At 50.4% G+C, this 16,610-nt stretch overlaps 2 protein-coding genes across 4 annotated transcripts; one reads left to right on the top strand and one right to left on the bottom strand.

Annotated features, from left to right (window-relative positions):
- Positions 1–1,826: 1,826 nt before the first annotated feature.
- Positions 1,827–5,574, top strand: LOC126574919 (uncharacterized). Its single transcript, XM_050235335.1, has 5 exons — positions 1,827–2,061; positions 2,139–2,242; positions 2,316–2,387; positions 4,023–4,865; positions 4,929–5,574. Exons 1-5 carry the CDS (start codon positions 1,971–1,973, stop codon positions 5,556–5,558), a joined length of 1,740 nt encoding a protein of 579 aa, XP_050091292.1. The 5' UTR covers positions 1,827–1,970; the 3' UTR covers positions 5,559–5,574.
- Positions 5,575–5,631: 57 nt separating this feature from the next.
- LOC126574918 (general transcription factor 3C polypeptide 2-like) lies at positions 5,632–16,502 on the bottom strand. 3 transcript variants are annotated; one of them, XM_050235333.1, is made up of 8 exons: positions 16,033–16,502; positions 9,003–9,732; positions 8,847–8,904; positions 8,210–8,783; positions 7,579–8,119; positions 6,601–7,510; positions 6,137–6,250; positions 5,632–5,951 (listed from the first exon to the last, which is right to left on the bottom strand). In XM_050235333.1, the coding sequence occupies exons 1-8, from the start codon at positions 16,211–16,213 to the stop codon at positions 5,772–5,774; spliced, it is 3,288 nt and encodes a 1,095-aa protein (XP_050091290.1). In that variant the 5' UTR covers positions 16,214–16,502; the 3' UTR covers positions 5,632–5,771. The 3 variants fall into 3 exon arrangements, with proteins under 3 accessions (XP_050091290.1, XP_050091289.1, XP_050091291.1); XM_050235332.1 differs by having other exon boundaries at positions 9,003–15,417; XM_050235334.1 differs by lacking the exon at positions 16,033–16,502 and adding an exon at positions 15,465–15,519.
- Between the last annotated feature and the right edge of the window lie 108 nt (positions 16,503–16,610).

Raw genomic sequence — 16,610 nt, forward strand, 5'->3', positions numbered from 1 at the left:
AAAGGCCACGGCGCAACCTGTCCCGAAGATTTGAAGCGAGTCTGATCGAGGCCGGCCCTCGAGGCTTTAAAGAAACAGAGCCGCTTTGTAGGGAACGCATGGAGGGAATCGTATGCCGGAGGAGAACTTTTGCAAATGCTGTAGTTGGCGAGGCCACTCCAAACACGATAAGAAGTGCAGCTAATAGTGCATCGGTTGCAACTGCAGTCGTAGTACTGCGACTGCGCTATCAGTTCAGTGCAGTTCGCTCGTCGCGGCATCGGAAACAGCGTGGGTTCACGCATTGATAGTGAGGCGGTTCTTCGAGCGAAGTTCTTTTGGATGTAGTTGAAACCAACTCACAAAAATGCACCAACACGGGCCCTATGGAGGAAGATCTTGTATTAGATTAAGACCTTGTCCTGTTACATAATGCTTTATTTTATCCCTAAACTCAGATCTCAATCCCATACTTTAATTCCCGGCCAATAATTCTTAATAAATGCAAAGAATTTGCCACCAGTACGGGATCGACGGCCAAGGGCAATCGAGATGCGATCGAAGATTAGGACCACCGATGCAAAGCAAACCCCTCAAGGAGCCGCTACACTCCCCGCGCTACTCCTCCAGGGCGCTAGCAGGGGGAAAAAATCACGACCAACTTGCCAAAAAGATAAAAACCAAACCCGGACTTAATCGGTATGGTCTCGAATACCGAATGAAGGAAAAAACCGCTACGACGTCGGTACGTTCGAGACCACAGCGAATCGATAAAACCGCCAGTCGGAACTCGATCACCTTTCCACAGGACGCAGCCCCAATCGTCCATCTTATCGTAAGATCTATTTCGTTCCCAGTTTTGCTCTACTTTGTCTCGGTCTGACCCACTGACCAATCACCACCGCTCCGCCCCGCACAATCGCTTATGAATGGGGTTGTAGAATGGTCGTTTTATTGTGCCCTTATCAAAGGCGATAGGTCTGTGCGCTGCCGAAATCTATCGCTCCCCCCCACCCCCTCCCCCTCCCAAAAAACGCGTTGATAAGGGGCATCATCGTGAATAGCGTTAGCGCATGGAGATGGGGTTGAATTGTTGTGTACAGCTAGACCACAGAACGCGGGATGGCATTCCAAATATTCGAATACCGAACAGCACACCGGGGTCCGCACGCAATACTCATCTGTAGTGCCGCGAGTAACTCCACGGATACTTGTTGCTCACGTTGTCCCTTCCGTTCCCCGTCCGGCCTCTAGAAGCACGAAATCTCTACAGCAAATGTGGCCCAGCAGCTGTGCTGTAGCATTGCAGAGGAAAGCAGCCGTCACGCTCGGAGCGTTCGAACACGTCCACACGGTTCCACAGCGTGGCGAGTCAAGTTCATAAATCGTTCAGCTGCTGCTGCTGTTGCTGTTGAGTGGTTAGATGATGCGTCGAAAACGTGTGAAAGTGCCCCCCGGAACGTGCGATCGACCGTACATGATTTACACCCCACGCCACGTGGCTGTTTGCCGCATTCCGGTGCTGCGACCATATGGTTTTTGTGTAAACATAGTGCCGCCCAGGGCCTGGATGGTGCCCAAATCTCCGAGGCTAGCTTCGGTTAAGCTACCGGCCAAAAAAGCCGGCCTGGTAGCAAAAAAAAAGCGGCATTGATAGTTCGGCTAGGACCCTTAGCCAAGCCTTTAGCAGCCTGGAAGCGCAGCTCTAGGCAACTGTTACCCCTGGCAACCCGATGCCGCGTTTACTCCTTGCGACCCATAGTTGCGAGGAATGCGATTTGGTTGTTTGGTGTGTTTCGTCGAACGCTCGGCGCTTTTAGTCTGCTGAGAACCTTTTCCCAAGACAGAACACCAAACGGTTCGTGTTCGCTAGCGCGCCTTTTTGGCAGAGTGTTTTCTAAATTGTTTGTCTTTCTAAATTGAAAGTTTTCAAAAACGAAAAGCGATATTTTCTACTATAAGTCGACCGCAAAACATTCACCGCGAGAAGTATGGCCAAGAAGGGAGGAGTACAGCAGCTGCAGACCGAAATCAGTTCCGATGATGAGTTTGAAAAGTTCCTGGAACGCGACGGACTGCTCGGTAGGAGACGAAGGAGGAGAGGAGGAGCTGGTGGGCTCGTCGTTCTTAACGTCGGTTTGTTTGTTTCACGCACGCAGTAATGGACGTGTACACGGAATGGTGCGGTCCGTGCGTTGGCATGATTGGTAGTTTGAAGAAAATCAAGCTGGAACTCGGCGGCGACAACCTGCAGCTGGCCATTGTACGTATGGTTGATCAGTGTTTTCCGATGATTTAGACGACGGTCATTCAATCACAATTGTCTCCTTTCGCAGTGTAAATCGGATGAGATCAGTGCGCTGAAACGGTTCCGGAACAAAAGTGAACCCACCTGGTTGTTCGCTTCGGTAAGTTGATCAGAGCTAGTACACCAAGCAGTAGTCAAGGCATACTGTAATCTCGTGCATCAATCCGAAATCCCCGCCGGCCGTTCTCTGCAATCGTAGCAGGTTGACCATTTTGTATGATGGTCACATCGGGTATTGTCTGTATTGCTAATTTGGAAATAAATGTTCCACTAAACCGAATTCAACCGATGCTCCCGGGCTTCAAAATCGCGTGCCAACAGGTCATTTGTGGATGGTCGCGCGGCTTCGGCAGCCCACCAACAAACAAACACAACTCATTGGGGTTCGATGTGGCCAATGGTGGCAGCAGCAGCAGCAGGCTGGCAGCCGATGAGAGTCGCAGTAATTCAATCGTTCTAGTAACCGAGTAAGAAGGATGCAGCAGAAGGAAAGATGCCAACCAAGCTAACGTGTTCCTTTTTGGCTAAACTGTTGCTCCTTGGAAGCGTTATAATGATGAAAAATGGGCCACAAGCACTGGATTCGCAGCACCGGATGACTAGTTTACGAACTACACGAAATGTCCTTCCAGTTGGTGCAAGTATTACTGTACGATGGAAGAACTTACTTCAACACGCAACCACCAACCAGCGTCCAGGTTGCTTTAATATGTAGCAAACAAAAGTCCCCGTCAGTCGTTGTACAAAGAGAACAAATTAACATCCCCCCAAAAAAACCGTAGGATCCACTGTTACATGGCCTTCTACGTCCGTTACTTAACAGTGTAACTGAATCCTGCTGCCTGGCTGTGAGTCTAATTTTAGCCCCGATCAAAAGTCCGAAGGTCGAAGGAAGTCGGCGGGGCCGTTTGATGCGATGTGCCGATTCCCGGGGGCCCGTAGTAAGCGGCATGCCATCGGAGAAAATTGCAAAAAGTTGCAATTTAATCACAGCACGCGAGCACCATCCATGGATAGATGGGATGGGTCCGGGGCCTCGTGACTAGAGTAATTATCCGGATCGATTATCGATCAACCGCAACAAGGGGTCGAAACGGCTTTTTTCCCCTCCCCCCATCACGAAGAACCTTTTGCTTTTTTTTCTGCCTTTCTTTTTTGCCAAATCAAACGCGCAATAGAAGCGAAACCGGCCAGTCAGCCAGTCAGCTATTACGGGAGAATATTAACAAGCTATCAATAAACCTACTCCCAACCCCCGGCCACCGGTGGGGTTTCTGGTATGCTGCTCCCCTCCTTAACAGTGCCTAGGGGAAGAAAGTAAATATTATGCTGCCCCAAATATTGGCCACGGTGACGCGATTCCGACGGATTTACGACGGAATCCATAAACGGACCCGGTTCGCGATTCGCGCGACAAGACGTACACAGAAGCGCCAGGCACACGTGACAGTCCCGAAGTCTCTTTCGCTGAGCAAACCAATAAAATTAAATGAATTTGTTAGCCCTTTCGCGAGTCGATGCGCTTCAGCACGGCCAAGGGTCGGTCAGATCGTAAACATCGACTCGGGAAGGACGAACGGACTGACGTGATGTCATCCGCCAAGGGGGTGGTGGTTTATTTCATTCCGCTTTTATGTTTTATCTTTAGGTTGTGGACGGTTTCTCGTGTATTTTTGATGTATCTACCTCTTTTTCTCTTTCTCTCTCTCTCTGTCTGTATTTCCCACCGCAACAGCATGGCAAGATCGTAAACCTCATGTTCGGCACGAACGTCCCGAAGCTGATCAATCTGATTACGGAGGAGCTCGATCTGGAGCTCAAGTGCCGGGCGGGCGAAGTAGAGCGGACGTACTACGAGCTCTGGGAGCTAACCCCGGACGAGCAGCAACGCGAGGATGTGCGGCAGGAGCGGGAGGAAGAGGTGGCTCGTATCGAGCGAGAGGCCGCGGCGAAGAAACGGCTCGACTATATCACGCACGTGACGGACGAAATCATGGCCAACATACCGGACATGGGCTGTACGCTGTTCATGCCGCACGTCCACAAGGACGTGTTCAAGAAGCTGCACGATCACGCCGAAAAGCACGATCTGCACCTGAAGGAGAAACGGTTGGTGCATCTGAACCCGAAGATGCTGGAGGTGCTGCATTTCGAGTGCGAGAACCGGCTGGCGGACGATGTGTTCGAACAGATCTACTACAAGGACATACAGGCGTACGTGTGGAAGCTGAACGATGGTGAAACGCGCACGCCCGAGGAGGTGATCGGTGCGTTCGTGAAAATCATCACCGAACCGGTCGAGGTGCTGGATGCGGACGGTAACGTGGAGAAGGTGATCCCGCGCATGATCGAACCACTGGAAATGCAGTACATCGAGGGTACGTGGCGCATGGTGGCCAAACTGCCACCGCAAAAGAGTGGCAGCTCCATCGCGACAACCACCTCGTCCGATTCGTCGCAGAACGTGTCGAAGGAAACGTTCGATGAGGATGCGTGTCCACGGTTGATTATACCGGGCGTCTGGACACCGACCAACCGGCGTGCCAATGCGTCCCTCGTTTATCTACTCTTTCGGCATGTAAGTGCTTATCACCGTCAGCTTTCTCCTTCGCTAATCTAATGACCATCTCCTGCGTTGTAGCTTACGGAACACTTTCTACCACCGGATCCTGTGCCGGAACCACCGCACATCTGTATGGTGTTCGATGCGTACAAAAAAAGGGACGTGCTGGAGGTGGCGATGAACGACAAGTACAAGACGCAGGTCATGGCGTTCGGGTACTTTAGTACCGGTGATCCGAAGACGGCCGAGCTGATCGCCAAGACAACGGAACGGTACGTCACCAAGAAGCCGAACGTTAACGATAAGCTGATCATGAAAGTTTCGAAGGCGACGAGCCACGCGATGCTGGCGCTGACCGCGATGGGACCGTGCTACGTCAGCCAGAATGCGGTCGAGGGGCAGGAGGAATGTGCCGCACTCTTCCCACCGAACTATAATTTTGTCGAGGAAGAGAACGAAACGGGTGAAGTGGAGAAGAAGAAGCACAAAAAGAAACGACGCGGCAAGAAGGGTGATAGCTCGTCGACATCCACCGTCGATTCGGCCGTCTCAACGACACCGTCCGCCGAGCCTGGGGCCGATGGGCAGAGCGAGCTGACCACCATCGGGGAAGGTTCGACGGGAGAGGAAGGTGAAACGACGTCCTCGTCACAGAACTCGCCGGAAAAAACGGGCGGTGATCCGGAGGATGGTGCTGCCGCTCACTAATAAGGAGGAGAAACTGCCATCTTGCCCTTCTCTGTCATCATGAATGGCGGAAAACTGGAAATGTAGCCAAGCGTATCAAAAGAAGCCAGAGGACACTTTATTTCATTTCATTACATTTCAGGCACCACTTGCACACTGCACTTGCTGGTTTAGGGTGGAATGATAACGTAGAGTCACACCGGATAGGTGACGGACAGTGTGTCGTTCAAACGATCAAACGCGCAACCCACGGATACGAACGAAACCGGCCTGGTAACCGATCGCGTAGTAATGAAACGAGGAACTGTTTGGGTTGAAGGAGACCTGTGTTGTGCGCGTGATGGAATACTTATCGACGGCGGCACGCCGTAACAGTTTCACCTGCAAGCTTTTGGTATCCGACCGATCCCGGACCTGTGGACGCCGAAATGAAACGTATTTTCGTCAAATCCACACAAAAAAGGCGGTTTGTTATTTGTACAGCACACGGCGTGTATGGTTGAATAGGTGATGTGGTTTGAAAATTAAAAAAAAGTAACGGGACCCCTTATGAGTGATCCCGCGTTATGGAGTTTAATAATCGAAACCGAAGATCTTACCCGATCGGTATCCGAGAACAGCATGCCGCAGTGTTCGGCGTACGATTCGTAGGTTGACAGGTCTAGCTCAGCATCGCCTTCGCTCAAACGAACCGTTGTGGTCGTTGTAAGCATCTGGAATAAAAAAGGGGAAAAATAGATCAGTCTCATTTATCGCATCGTACGAAACTGGTTTCTATTTCTTATTGGGCTTGAGTGTCCCTTTGCAGCGCTGTCCAATTAGCACAGAGGATAAGTGGAACCAGCTCCAGGGATCAACAACAACACAAACGCAATGGCCGTGGGTTCGAATCCCGCTCAAGGCTTCTTTCTCTTTAAATGCAGAACAAGCGGGGGACCCCCTTCCTCTCCACTTTTAAACACCACTTTGTTGTTGCGATGAAAAAAAAAACAATCTTTTTCTTTTTCTTATCAATTCTACAAAACAACCATTTTTGAATCACCATCATGTCGCGTCAGCTTACCTGGATCACTTTTCGTTCGTGAACATGGTAAACGAAAGGCATTGGACGGTGAGAGAGCACATCGCCCCCATCGGTGCTGACCGCATTAACACCGAGCCAATCGTTCGAAGCCAGATCAGTCGCTTCGGCCGCAAATGGAAGAGCCGGGAACAACCGGTAGCCAATTTCGCGCGGCTGGTGTACGGTCAGTGAGCAACGGTCGAGCGCAAAGATATCATCGAACACCATCATCAGCACGGGAAAGTGGGTCATCCAGCGGGCGGCCGAGCAACGGCTGCGGACTGACAGTGAGCACACCTCGGGCGGCAAATGCTGACCCGACCCGAGATCATACACCTTTAACCGCCGATCGCTGTTACCGACTACCAGGTACCGGGCATTTTCATCGTAATGCAAGTCGAGTGCGGTGATGGCACCACTGCAAGAGTGCAGAAGCTTGTGAGTGGGTAACAGGGTCGGAGTGCCACCCTTTACGCCGCGCAGCAGTGACGACCGTGTTTCCAGATTCCAGACGGCCACAACTCCGTTCGAAAATCCAGCCGCAAAGACGGCATGTCCACGGGCACGGGACCAAACTATCTTCAAGGTGGCGTGCCCGGTGTAATCGGCCGTTGGTGACTGGCGGGGAATGGTGAGCGTAAGCGAAAGGCGTAACACCGGCACTAGATGCAGGATACGTGGTGCGGTCGATTCCGTACGCTGCACCAAGGCACGGTTGAGCGAAAACACGTACACATCACCATCGGAACCGGTGGCAGCCAGTAGCCCCAACCGATCGATACTGTGCCCCTCCGACCGATCGTTGTAGCAACCGCTAGGACAGAAAGCGAGCTGGAAGATTGGCCCAAAGTCACACGCGATGGCAAACGAGAGCTGTGGCGCGGTTTTCATTGGCATGGCCTTTGATATGCTGTGAAAGATCAACGAAAGGAAGCCGTAAATGTCAAGTAGGCCGTTGGTTGCTCGGTTACTACTTACAGGTTATTAACGATTGGTCCCGTATTCCAGATTTGTATCAAACATTTACGCTGAGGACGTGCCGATAGCTGTTCACCGTTGTAATATTCGTCGTAGCCCGATTTGCACGCTAGGGCCAGTATCTGATCGGGCGGATCCTGTAGCTGGTTTCGTGATTGCCGATCCGTCTTCTCTTCGCACGGCATCGGTAGCCAAGCCATGGCCGTTACCGGACCACCACAGTAGAACACCGATTCCTGGAAACCGAGCGATTGGCCCTGAAAGATTTGCAATCTTTTCCACCCGTCGCTAAGGCTATCGTTGTACGGCTCGTCGTACGTTTTCACCTGCCGCAAGCGATAACGCATCGATCGGGTACTGCGGGGCAAATACTCTTTCACAGTTTGCTGCGACATTAACCGCATATCCGTGTGCGGTTGCAAATGCTCGAATAGCAACGGCGACCCGTACATTGCTCGATGGAACTGACGCATCAGCTTGATGCAAGTTTGCGAGAAGTCAATCTTCTGCGATTTGTACTCGTACGCTTCGTCAAGTATCACTGGGGGGAAAAGATAGATAGAGATGGCGATTAGCAAGAGTGGTTCCGCTGCATGATTTTCCATTTCTCCGTCCAAACGTGGTTGCTTACTTTCTTTGTACACTTCCAGCTCATCCTTATCCCCCATTACGCTGTCATCGATATCCATGGAGTCGTTTACTGCCGATGTTTTGGATGACGGTGTTGCAGCCTTCCTAGACACCGGTGTTGCTCTTCCTTTGCCACGTTTGCTGAAGTTTATAGCAGCTATCTTTGCCCGTTTCGCTCGCATTGAAGAGCCATCGTCAGCATCCGTTGCCATTCCACTGCCACTATCATCCGTGGTTTCGCTGCCATCCGTCGTCTGGCCTACGAATCCATCACTATCGCTTGCACTTCCACCGGCCTCCTCCAGCTCCTTCGGGTGTTGCCGTTGGATGTGCTTACGAATTCGTTCCCGTCGCGGTGATTGCTGACAGCAGATGGCACATTCGAAGAATGTATCGGCATTGGATTCCGGCCCAACCCAGCATTTACCGTGATGGCTCTCTAGTTCCTCCTCGTTGTTGGCGGTAAAGGTACACTTTGCGTACATACACTTCCCTATACCCTTGAACTTGATCTGCGTTTCCCACAGCTTCCTCGTTCCCGGACTGATCATGCCAGGGCTAATACTTATCAGTAGCTAGGGAGGAAAGAAAGGACGGTCATCTGGAATTCAATTCATTACATTCTTAGCCAAACTTACTTCCTGCTGTGTGGCACTGGTCGTCTCCTGGACAATCTTTTTAATTTTCTTTTCCGCACTAAAAGAGACAAAAATTGAGGAATACAGATAACTGGTGCTTGACATTCTTCCCGTCCACCGGGAATGGGCACTGTGTGCTCGCTCTGTGCTACTTACCAGGCAACGGATTGTCTTTTCTGCCGGCCGCTGGCAGTCTGCTCAACGATCAACGGTGCCACTTCCTCCACCGGCGACTGTTGTTCTTTAGAGTTCTCCAGCCGCTGCTTGGTTTTCAGCACTTGGCAGTGGTTTGCTAGATGGACCGGCATGCTGATGGGTAGCATAAGCCGGTTGCAGTGCTCGCACCTGACCTTCGCTACCACCAGCTGCTCCTGCGGTATTCCACAGCGGCCAATGTGCGAGGCCATACCCATATGGGACTTTTTTCGATCGCCGCACTTCTCACAGGTCAGTTCGGTGAGTTTGAACCGCTTCATGAACCGCTGCAGCAGCACCCCTGCCACACTGAGATCATTCAACTCCAGCTCGCTATCGATGCCAACACGGTACGTTAACCCGTTGTGCAGATAGAAATGTTCATCCCAGCTTTTGGCCGAAATGGTCTTGCTACAGCGGGCACATTCGTAGGTCGACGCTGCTGCATTTGCCTTGCCATTTGCCGCTACTGATACCTTCTGCTTTTCCGCTTCTTTGGCCTTCAATGCTTGCAGCTCTGCCGCTGATTTTCTACCCCGCTTCTTCGGCTCAGATTCAACTGTTGACGTTGCGTCCGACGGGACATGCGTTGTGTGTACGTTGACTATCTCCATGACGCGTTCTACCAACGGTTGTCCTGTTCCGGCAGCTGCACTCTGATCCACGACTTCACAGATCACGAACTGTTCATCTGAATTGAGAGTTTTGGAAGTGTTGGAAGTGGAAGTAGTAGAAGAGGTGATAGCAGCAGGCGTCATGGAAGCTGAAATCTTTAGTCCGGCACTACGGACTACATCTAGCAGGCTGTTCCCACTCTTTCCGGGTGTCTTTGATGGACGTTTTTTACGCAAAATTTTTTTGCGATTCTTAACACTCCCCCTTGACGGGCTACGGTCAACGCTATCGGATGAACCATCAAGGTCATCGTGGTCAATCTTCTTCGCATCGCGACCATTGCTGCTGCTCCGACTTCTGCTCCCACAACTACTACTGCTGCTACTGATGCTGCGGATGCCGCTACCTCTTCTCTGATGCTTTCTGCTTCTTCCTCTTCTTTTGCCCTTTTCCAACAAAGATTCTCTCGAACTATCTGTTTTCTCCTCTTTCGGTACGACTTCACTAACTTTACTCCTCGTACACTCATGCATAGCCATATCGGGAACCTCGCTTTTCCGCCCGGGTCTACCTCGTTTAGGTGTCGACTGATGTACCGGATTTGGCCGAGGTCTTAGTTTACGTGCTGGCATAAGGATTCCATCATCGATTAGTTCTTCCTTAGTATCCGAATCATTTCGACGCCTTTTTCTTTTCGCATCGAATCCGGCAGAGTTGTCAGGGACAGGACGCCTAGCCACATCTTTGCTTGGCGAGAAATCTTCAACAACCGTATCCTCAAAGTTAGAGAATCCTGGAGAAGAGCAATCCGATACTACCTCATCCACAGCCTCCTTGGATACACTGAACGGTGAAATTATGCTCGAGGGGGAAGTTATCTGGTGTTGCCTCGATGAACAATCCAAATCGTGCGATTGATTTGCACCCTGTATTTGTGCTGCAGCCGAAAAAGTATCGCTGATAGAGGAAGGAACCGGAACGACGGTTTCTAGTATTTGATCACTAGTTGCTTCAGAAGCGTCCGTCACCAGATGTGTACTTTCCAATTCAGGAGGTTGTGAGAACATCTCCACAGATGGTTCAACTGACGATGAATTTGTAGCTTCCGCTGTGTCCTTCAATTGTACTGCATCAACATTGCTGGATTCAGGAAACGATTGACTACCTTTGGTAATTTGATCAGACTCAGCAGCAGCAGCAGCAGCAGCAGCAGCAGCAGATGTCCTTTCGCCTTCCATCATTGTAGGCTCTACGGGAACACTGTCCGGTTCACTAGATTGTGGAATTTCTTCTAAAATTAAATCTGAGTGTTGAGCTACTGGAGAGGTTTCGAATTCTTCAGAATTCATAGCCTCTAATTCGTTGGCGGCCTCCAGTTCAAGTGGTTTATGAAGAGTTACAGACGGCTCTTCTGGTTGACCACTCTCCTCTGTTGGCTCATTTGGATTCCTTGCCATTGTTTCTACGCTTTCCTTAGCCTCTGTGTTTTCCATTTGCGATTCTGGGCAATCTGCAGTGAGGTTCTGTTCAACCCTTTGGATCAAAGCATCTGTTCGATCATCGTTAGGTGTAGCCTCCGATGCCAAATCTGTACTTGTTCTCTCGTTGGCCATGTCATGCGGTGCCTCAGTCTTTACCTGTTCCGTGAAAGCAGTAGACAAGTCTCGTTCTTGATCCATGACGAATGGTTTCAGGATCTCAGTAACCAGCTCTGCTTCCATATCGTCGTCCGCCTCATCACTCACATCGACATCTTCGTCGTCTTTGGTCAAGCTAGGGGAAGCATGGGGTTCCTCTTTGACCGAGAAAGAAGCTTTTGCTCGTTCTCGGATGTACTTTTTCAAAGGGGAGCGTTGTAACTGCTCCACATCTTTCTCGTCTCTCGTGCCCAAGGTCGTTGTCCCGTGCACTTTTTTCTCCCTCGCGACCAATTCGCCTATCAACGAATCATAGTTCACGTGTCGCAGCAGTAGTTCCACAAACCCATCCCGCCTTTTTCGGCTAGACTTCTTATCCGCCTTTTTACCGCTAGCTTCACCAACCCGACTGGTACAGGGTGTTTCAGGCTCCACCAAACAAACGCTACTTGATGGGACCTTCTCTGGTGTATTATTGCTAGAAACGTTATTGCTACTGCTACTGTCTCTGTTTTCTTCAAAGCTGCCCTCTTTTCTAGCGTTTTCAAACTCCAAAATAGCATCCACGGCCGTGTACTCCAGCTGTTCCGTATCCGATGCAGCACAATCCTCGTTTAAATCGTTGCCTCTGGGCACTGAGGTAGTAGGCGCCTCTTCAACGATCTGCGCTTTGTTCATTTGCAGCTCCTGTTGCTGCTGTAGTGGCTGAGGCAAACAAGACTCAGTAACAACTACAGTATTCGGCTGGTGAGTAATGGTTGCTTCACTTTGCGGAGCTGGAATCACAAGAGTTTTTTCTCCATCTAAGGGAATTATAATGGGAGCATTTTGAATATCTATCACAGTTGAGTTTTGAGCATTTGTGTTGGCCAATGCCAAGTCCTGAGGCACTAATGTAGCATTCAAACTGGCATCTGTTTCAGGCTCTTCGATTGTTTCATCAGTATCACTGTCAAAATCGAGCGTCTCATCAATTGAACCATCATCTGAGTCCGATTCACTCGTTGTCTGCCCATCTGTGGCCGGAATCGGGATCATCTGCTCTACGAAACGATCGATGAAACGTATCTTGGCATCCACTTGGGCGTTCTCCCGTTCGATCATCTTATCAGAGTATCCATAGAATTCGTTGTCAGAATTTTTCCCATCAGGAGCTACCGTGCTGAAGCCGTGTGGTTTTACTTCCGGTGGTTCCCCCGAGACTTTTGCATTCAGCGTAATGTGGTCTTCTAATTTAACATATTCTTTTCGACCATCTTCCGTGGCTACGCTTATATAGGGAGTGCCGATGTTTGCAGTGCCCTGAGATCTATTCCTTGCAGACTTTGAATAGCAACGACCGTAACGTGCAACAGGTAATTGTAGTTGTTTTTTCGGAAATCTCGCAGACGCATGCGATACCTTCTCACCTCTGTCGTGCAAGTTCTTCAAAGCTTTTCTTCGTAACATATCACGGATCGCTTCCGAGCAGCCCTTCAAGGACAGGCGTTCGTGATCACCCGCCGGTTCATCTACATCGATGGAAGATGTACATTCCATCGGTTGCTCCGATTCACTGATGTAGCTTCTATCTATCACAATGCGTGGCACGCTCGGTTGAGGTGTGCTGATTGGTGCCGTTTCCTCTTTAGGTAAACCGGGTCGATGAAGAACTAATATCTTGGGGTACATTTCACTCGACGCTCCAGGATAAGTCTGTGGCACAATTGGTTTGCTATCACTGCCACTGGCCATCGGCACTGTCTCATTCAGGCGTTGCTGTGGCGTTGATGTGCTCGAGAATGGGATATGCATTAAGCGAAAATCGGGCGACACTAGAAACGGCAGCGCAGAACCAGCCCTAATTAAATTCGAACTGGTAAGCATTGGATTAGCGCTGGGTGATGATGGAGAGCGTGATGAAAATGGAACGAATGCACTGGAACTAATTTCGGGCGACCCGGAAGCACCTGTTGCTGTTCCGGAGTCACTCAAACCGGCGGTGGTTGGTTGTGATGCTTTCGCTGGACTGAAGTTAATCGTAGGCAGGATGATTTGTGAAATAATGCGCAGCTTCTGTGGAACCGCAGGTGTGTTGTTTGATGAAAGTGTGAGTACTGTTTTTTGAGATTGAAGTGCCGAAGGAGTTGTAATGGCGGGTGGGGTAATTTTAACATTGGATTCCTCTAATCCCTCAGCTTTGACGGTACTGGTGGCTTCAGGAAGTTTGGCGCTATTGATTACTGGTGATGATGGATGTGGAATAACTTTAGGCTCGACGTTGCCTTTCTGCAGACTGCCATCACTCGTAGTTGGCTTTACGGTCCCTTTGACTAAATATTGCATAATCAATTGCTTTTGCGACGGAGTTAAGTTTGCTTTTGCGACGGAACGGATCTTTCGAATTTGTTTACTCGCACCGGATAGGCTACTAACGGTGGTGGTTTCGTTTTGGACCGATCTTTCCGCGATAACCTTCTGCTCCAAACTGCATGATGGTTCTGGTGTACCAAAAGATTCCACAGAACCGATTAAATCATTCTTCGATGCTGGTTCTACAACAGAAGGTACAGTGGGCGATACATCAGAGCCGGCGACGATTGTTGAACTGCTGTTGGTTTTAACAGATAACATTGCCAACGGAAGAACTGTTTGTTTGGCCAGCTCATTATGCGAACTCGGTTGCGCTTTCTTGTCATTCGATTGATCGAACACTGCATCGGCAATTTTGTGCCCAGAGGAATTATCAGGTGCCTTTTCTGTATTCGTTGTATTCGCCGCTGGTTTCGCTACCGACTTCCGCTTCGTGGATGAAGTCTGTACTAAACTGTTTTTCAGTTTGTTAGCCAACTCGGGAGGAAGCAGCCCTCCCAAGCTAACGGTTCTTTTAATCATTTTACTACCGGAACTCGGTGTGCTGGCGCTGATAGTCTTGACGGTGATTGGTGATTGCGCCGCAATAGCAAACTTTTCGGCGACAGGGATCTTCTTGGTCGTCTCTTCCGGTGGCCGATTGCAATCGCTCGATGAAAGTGTAGCACATGGCAACCCCGGTTGGCTGCTGGTACCGCTGATTGTATGGAGAGGATGTGGTTGAGTAATGTTCTCCTTATCTGGGTGTGTAGGTACAGCAGTTTCGGTCACATTTCCAACCGCCATGGTGACTTTCTCTAGATTTGCTGGATCTATTTGACTATCTAACAATAAATTATTTTCGATTTGGTCCTCCTGTGACAAATCGCCACGAGTTACCGTCTCGCTTTCTACTATTCTAGAGCCATCTTTGATGGGCTCGCTTCTAGCGTGTGATGCAACTACGGGATCTACCGTTTCATCCAGATGCGATTCAATCTCAATCACCTGTTCTTGGCTTACTACTGCCTCGTTTGTTACTGGATTATGTTTTGTTTGGATCGAGGCCAACGCAGTTCTGCTCGTATAAACTTCCTCTGCTTCTTGCGTTTCTACGCTAATCTGAGGTGCCACTGTAACGGTTGAGAGCGCACCTGGTCTCTGTGAACCAGCAGTAACTTCCGGTCCGGCGTCTTTCGAGAGATCCATCCTTTTTGCAGCCGTTTTCGATGGTTTTACCGCGGCGGCGAGCGATACTTTTGGCTTTACGCGGCGAAATGCGACCGGTTTTGGTTGCGCTGGTACAGCCGACGATGGTGCAGCACTTTCTACCTCAGTTCTATCTAATCCTTCGCTTTGTGAACTTTCCGGACGTATAGGAGACTTTTGCAACGCGGTTTCTTCTCCCTCAGTCTTAGCGACAGGTGTACTGGGTGGCGGTGAGGGTTTCTTGGCCAGTTTTTTGGCCACCACGATAGGAACCACCTTTTTCCTTCGAAACAGCCCGGCACTAGCGCCTGCCGCCGGCGATGGTTTCGTTGTTGGACCTGCATCGTCGTCATTGGACAGCTCGGTATGATGCGCCAGTCCTTCGTGGGACGGTGGATTGCCTGTGGCCGGATCTGGTTCGCCGGAGGTAGTGAGCGATGTGGGAGCAGGGGTAGCGGTAGCAGGGAATGTTGGAACCCTATCGGAAACAACAGTAGCAGAAGTAGTGACCGCAGCAGGAGAAGCAGGAGCAGGAGCAGGAGCAGCAGCAGCAGCAGCAAAGGAAATTCGCTTAGCGTTTCTCGCTGTGGATTGACGAGAGAAAGACGTGAATGAAACATTCGGTGATTACCTTGATGATTCATTGCCGAGATAGACCGGAAAAAAAACTCATTGCCAATGGCCACTGTGATTCGCCAATCAGGTGGAGCACAACGAAATAGGAAAAACAAACCACACGAAACTCACATTCACTGCCGGCGATACACCGGCGCAGATAAGAAGCAAGCAGCAGCGAAAACGAAAACACGTGGATTCTTAGCGACTTGACAGCACAGACCAGACCGTGTGCAAGTCCAAAGGAAACACTTTCAAATGCTCGGTGCCACCTGCGCGACCGGACACTTGTGCAGCACTCTTCTTAACTCGGCATAAAAGATGAATAAATGTTCCATAGATTCGAACTCTTGATGAGTGAAACTCAGTGCCTGGCGCCTGACAAGTGTGCTACAACCATGCAACCCTATCCCACCAGTAAAACAGCGTCAAGAGCCTCGGATCTTGACAGAGCTAAAAATAGAACAGACCATGTGGCACGCCAAGTAACACCACATAACTCCGCAACGGGAACCGCACACACGCACGCGCACACACACACACGCTATAGATGGTCACTGACTCCGGGAGGTTCGGCCAATTACCTGTGGATACCGATGCCAGCAGTTGACTCTGCAAACCCGCTCCCATCCTGGAAGGGTCAATGCGAATCGTGCGAACGATGTTCTTCTGCGGGACCGTGCCCGGGAGCTGCGGTGGCGTCATGGTGGATGGTGGCGGCGCCTTCGTCGGCCAGTTCTTGGATCCTGTGGACTCAGAGTCCATCTGCAGGACCTTAATCGCGGAAATCTGCACGCACTACACTCCGATTCGTCGCCGCACCGTGAGCTTACAAAGAGTGACGCGTTTCTGGCAAGCCCCTCGCGAGGAACGCGCTTAGGAACACACTTGCCGTGCTATAGAGAGCGATGGGGGGGCCAATGGCTGGAGCTACAGCGAAGAACGGCTTCCAGACAGACCGAGGATGATGCAAAACCGGGGGTGCAAGCTCGTCATACGCGAGGAAAAACGCGAAAAATTATTCTCCACTTCCTTTTTCTACTTTCCTTCTTTCCATTTTGTTTTGGACTTTTGACAGCAGTGCTGCGTGCCACCCAGCGGTGAGAGGGATGCCGGGGGGTAGGGCATAGATGTTGATTTTTGTGGTGCGATTTGAATCGCG

This window comes from Anopheles aquasalis, chromosome 3 (assembly GCF_943734665.1).
Source record: "Anopheles aquasalis chromosome 3, idAnoAquaMG_Q_19, whole genome shotgun sequence".
NCBI classification, from domain to species: Eukaryota; Metazoa; Arthropoda; class Insecta; order Diptera; family Culicidae; genus Anopheles; species Anopheles aquasalis.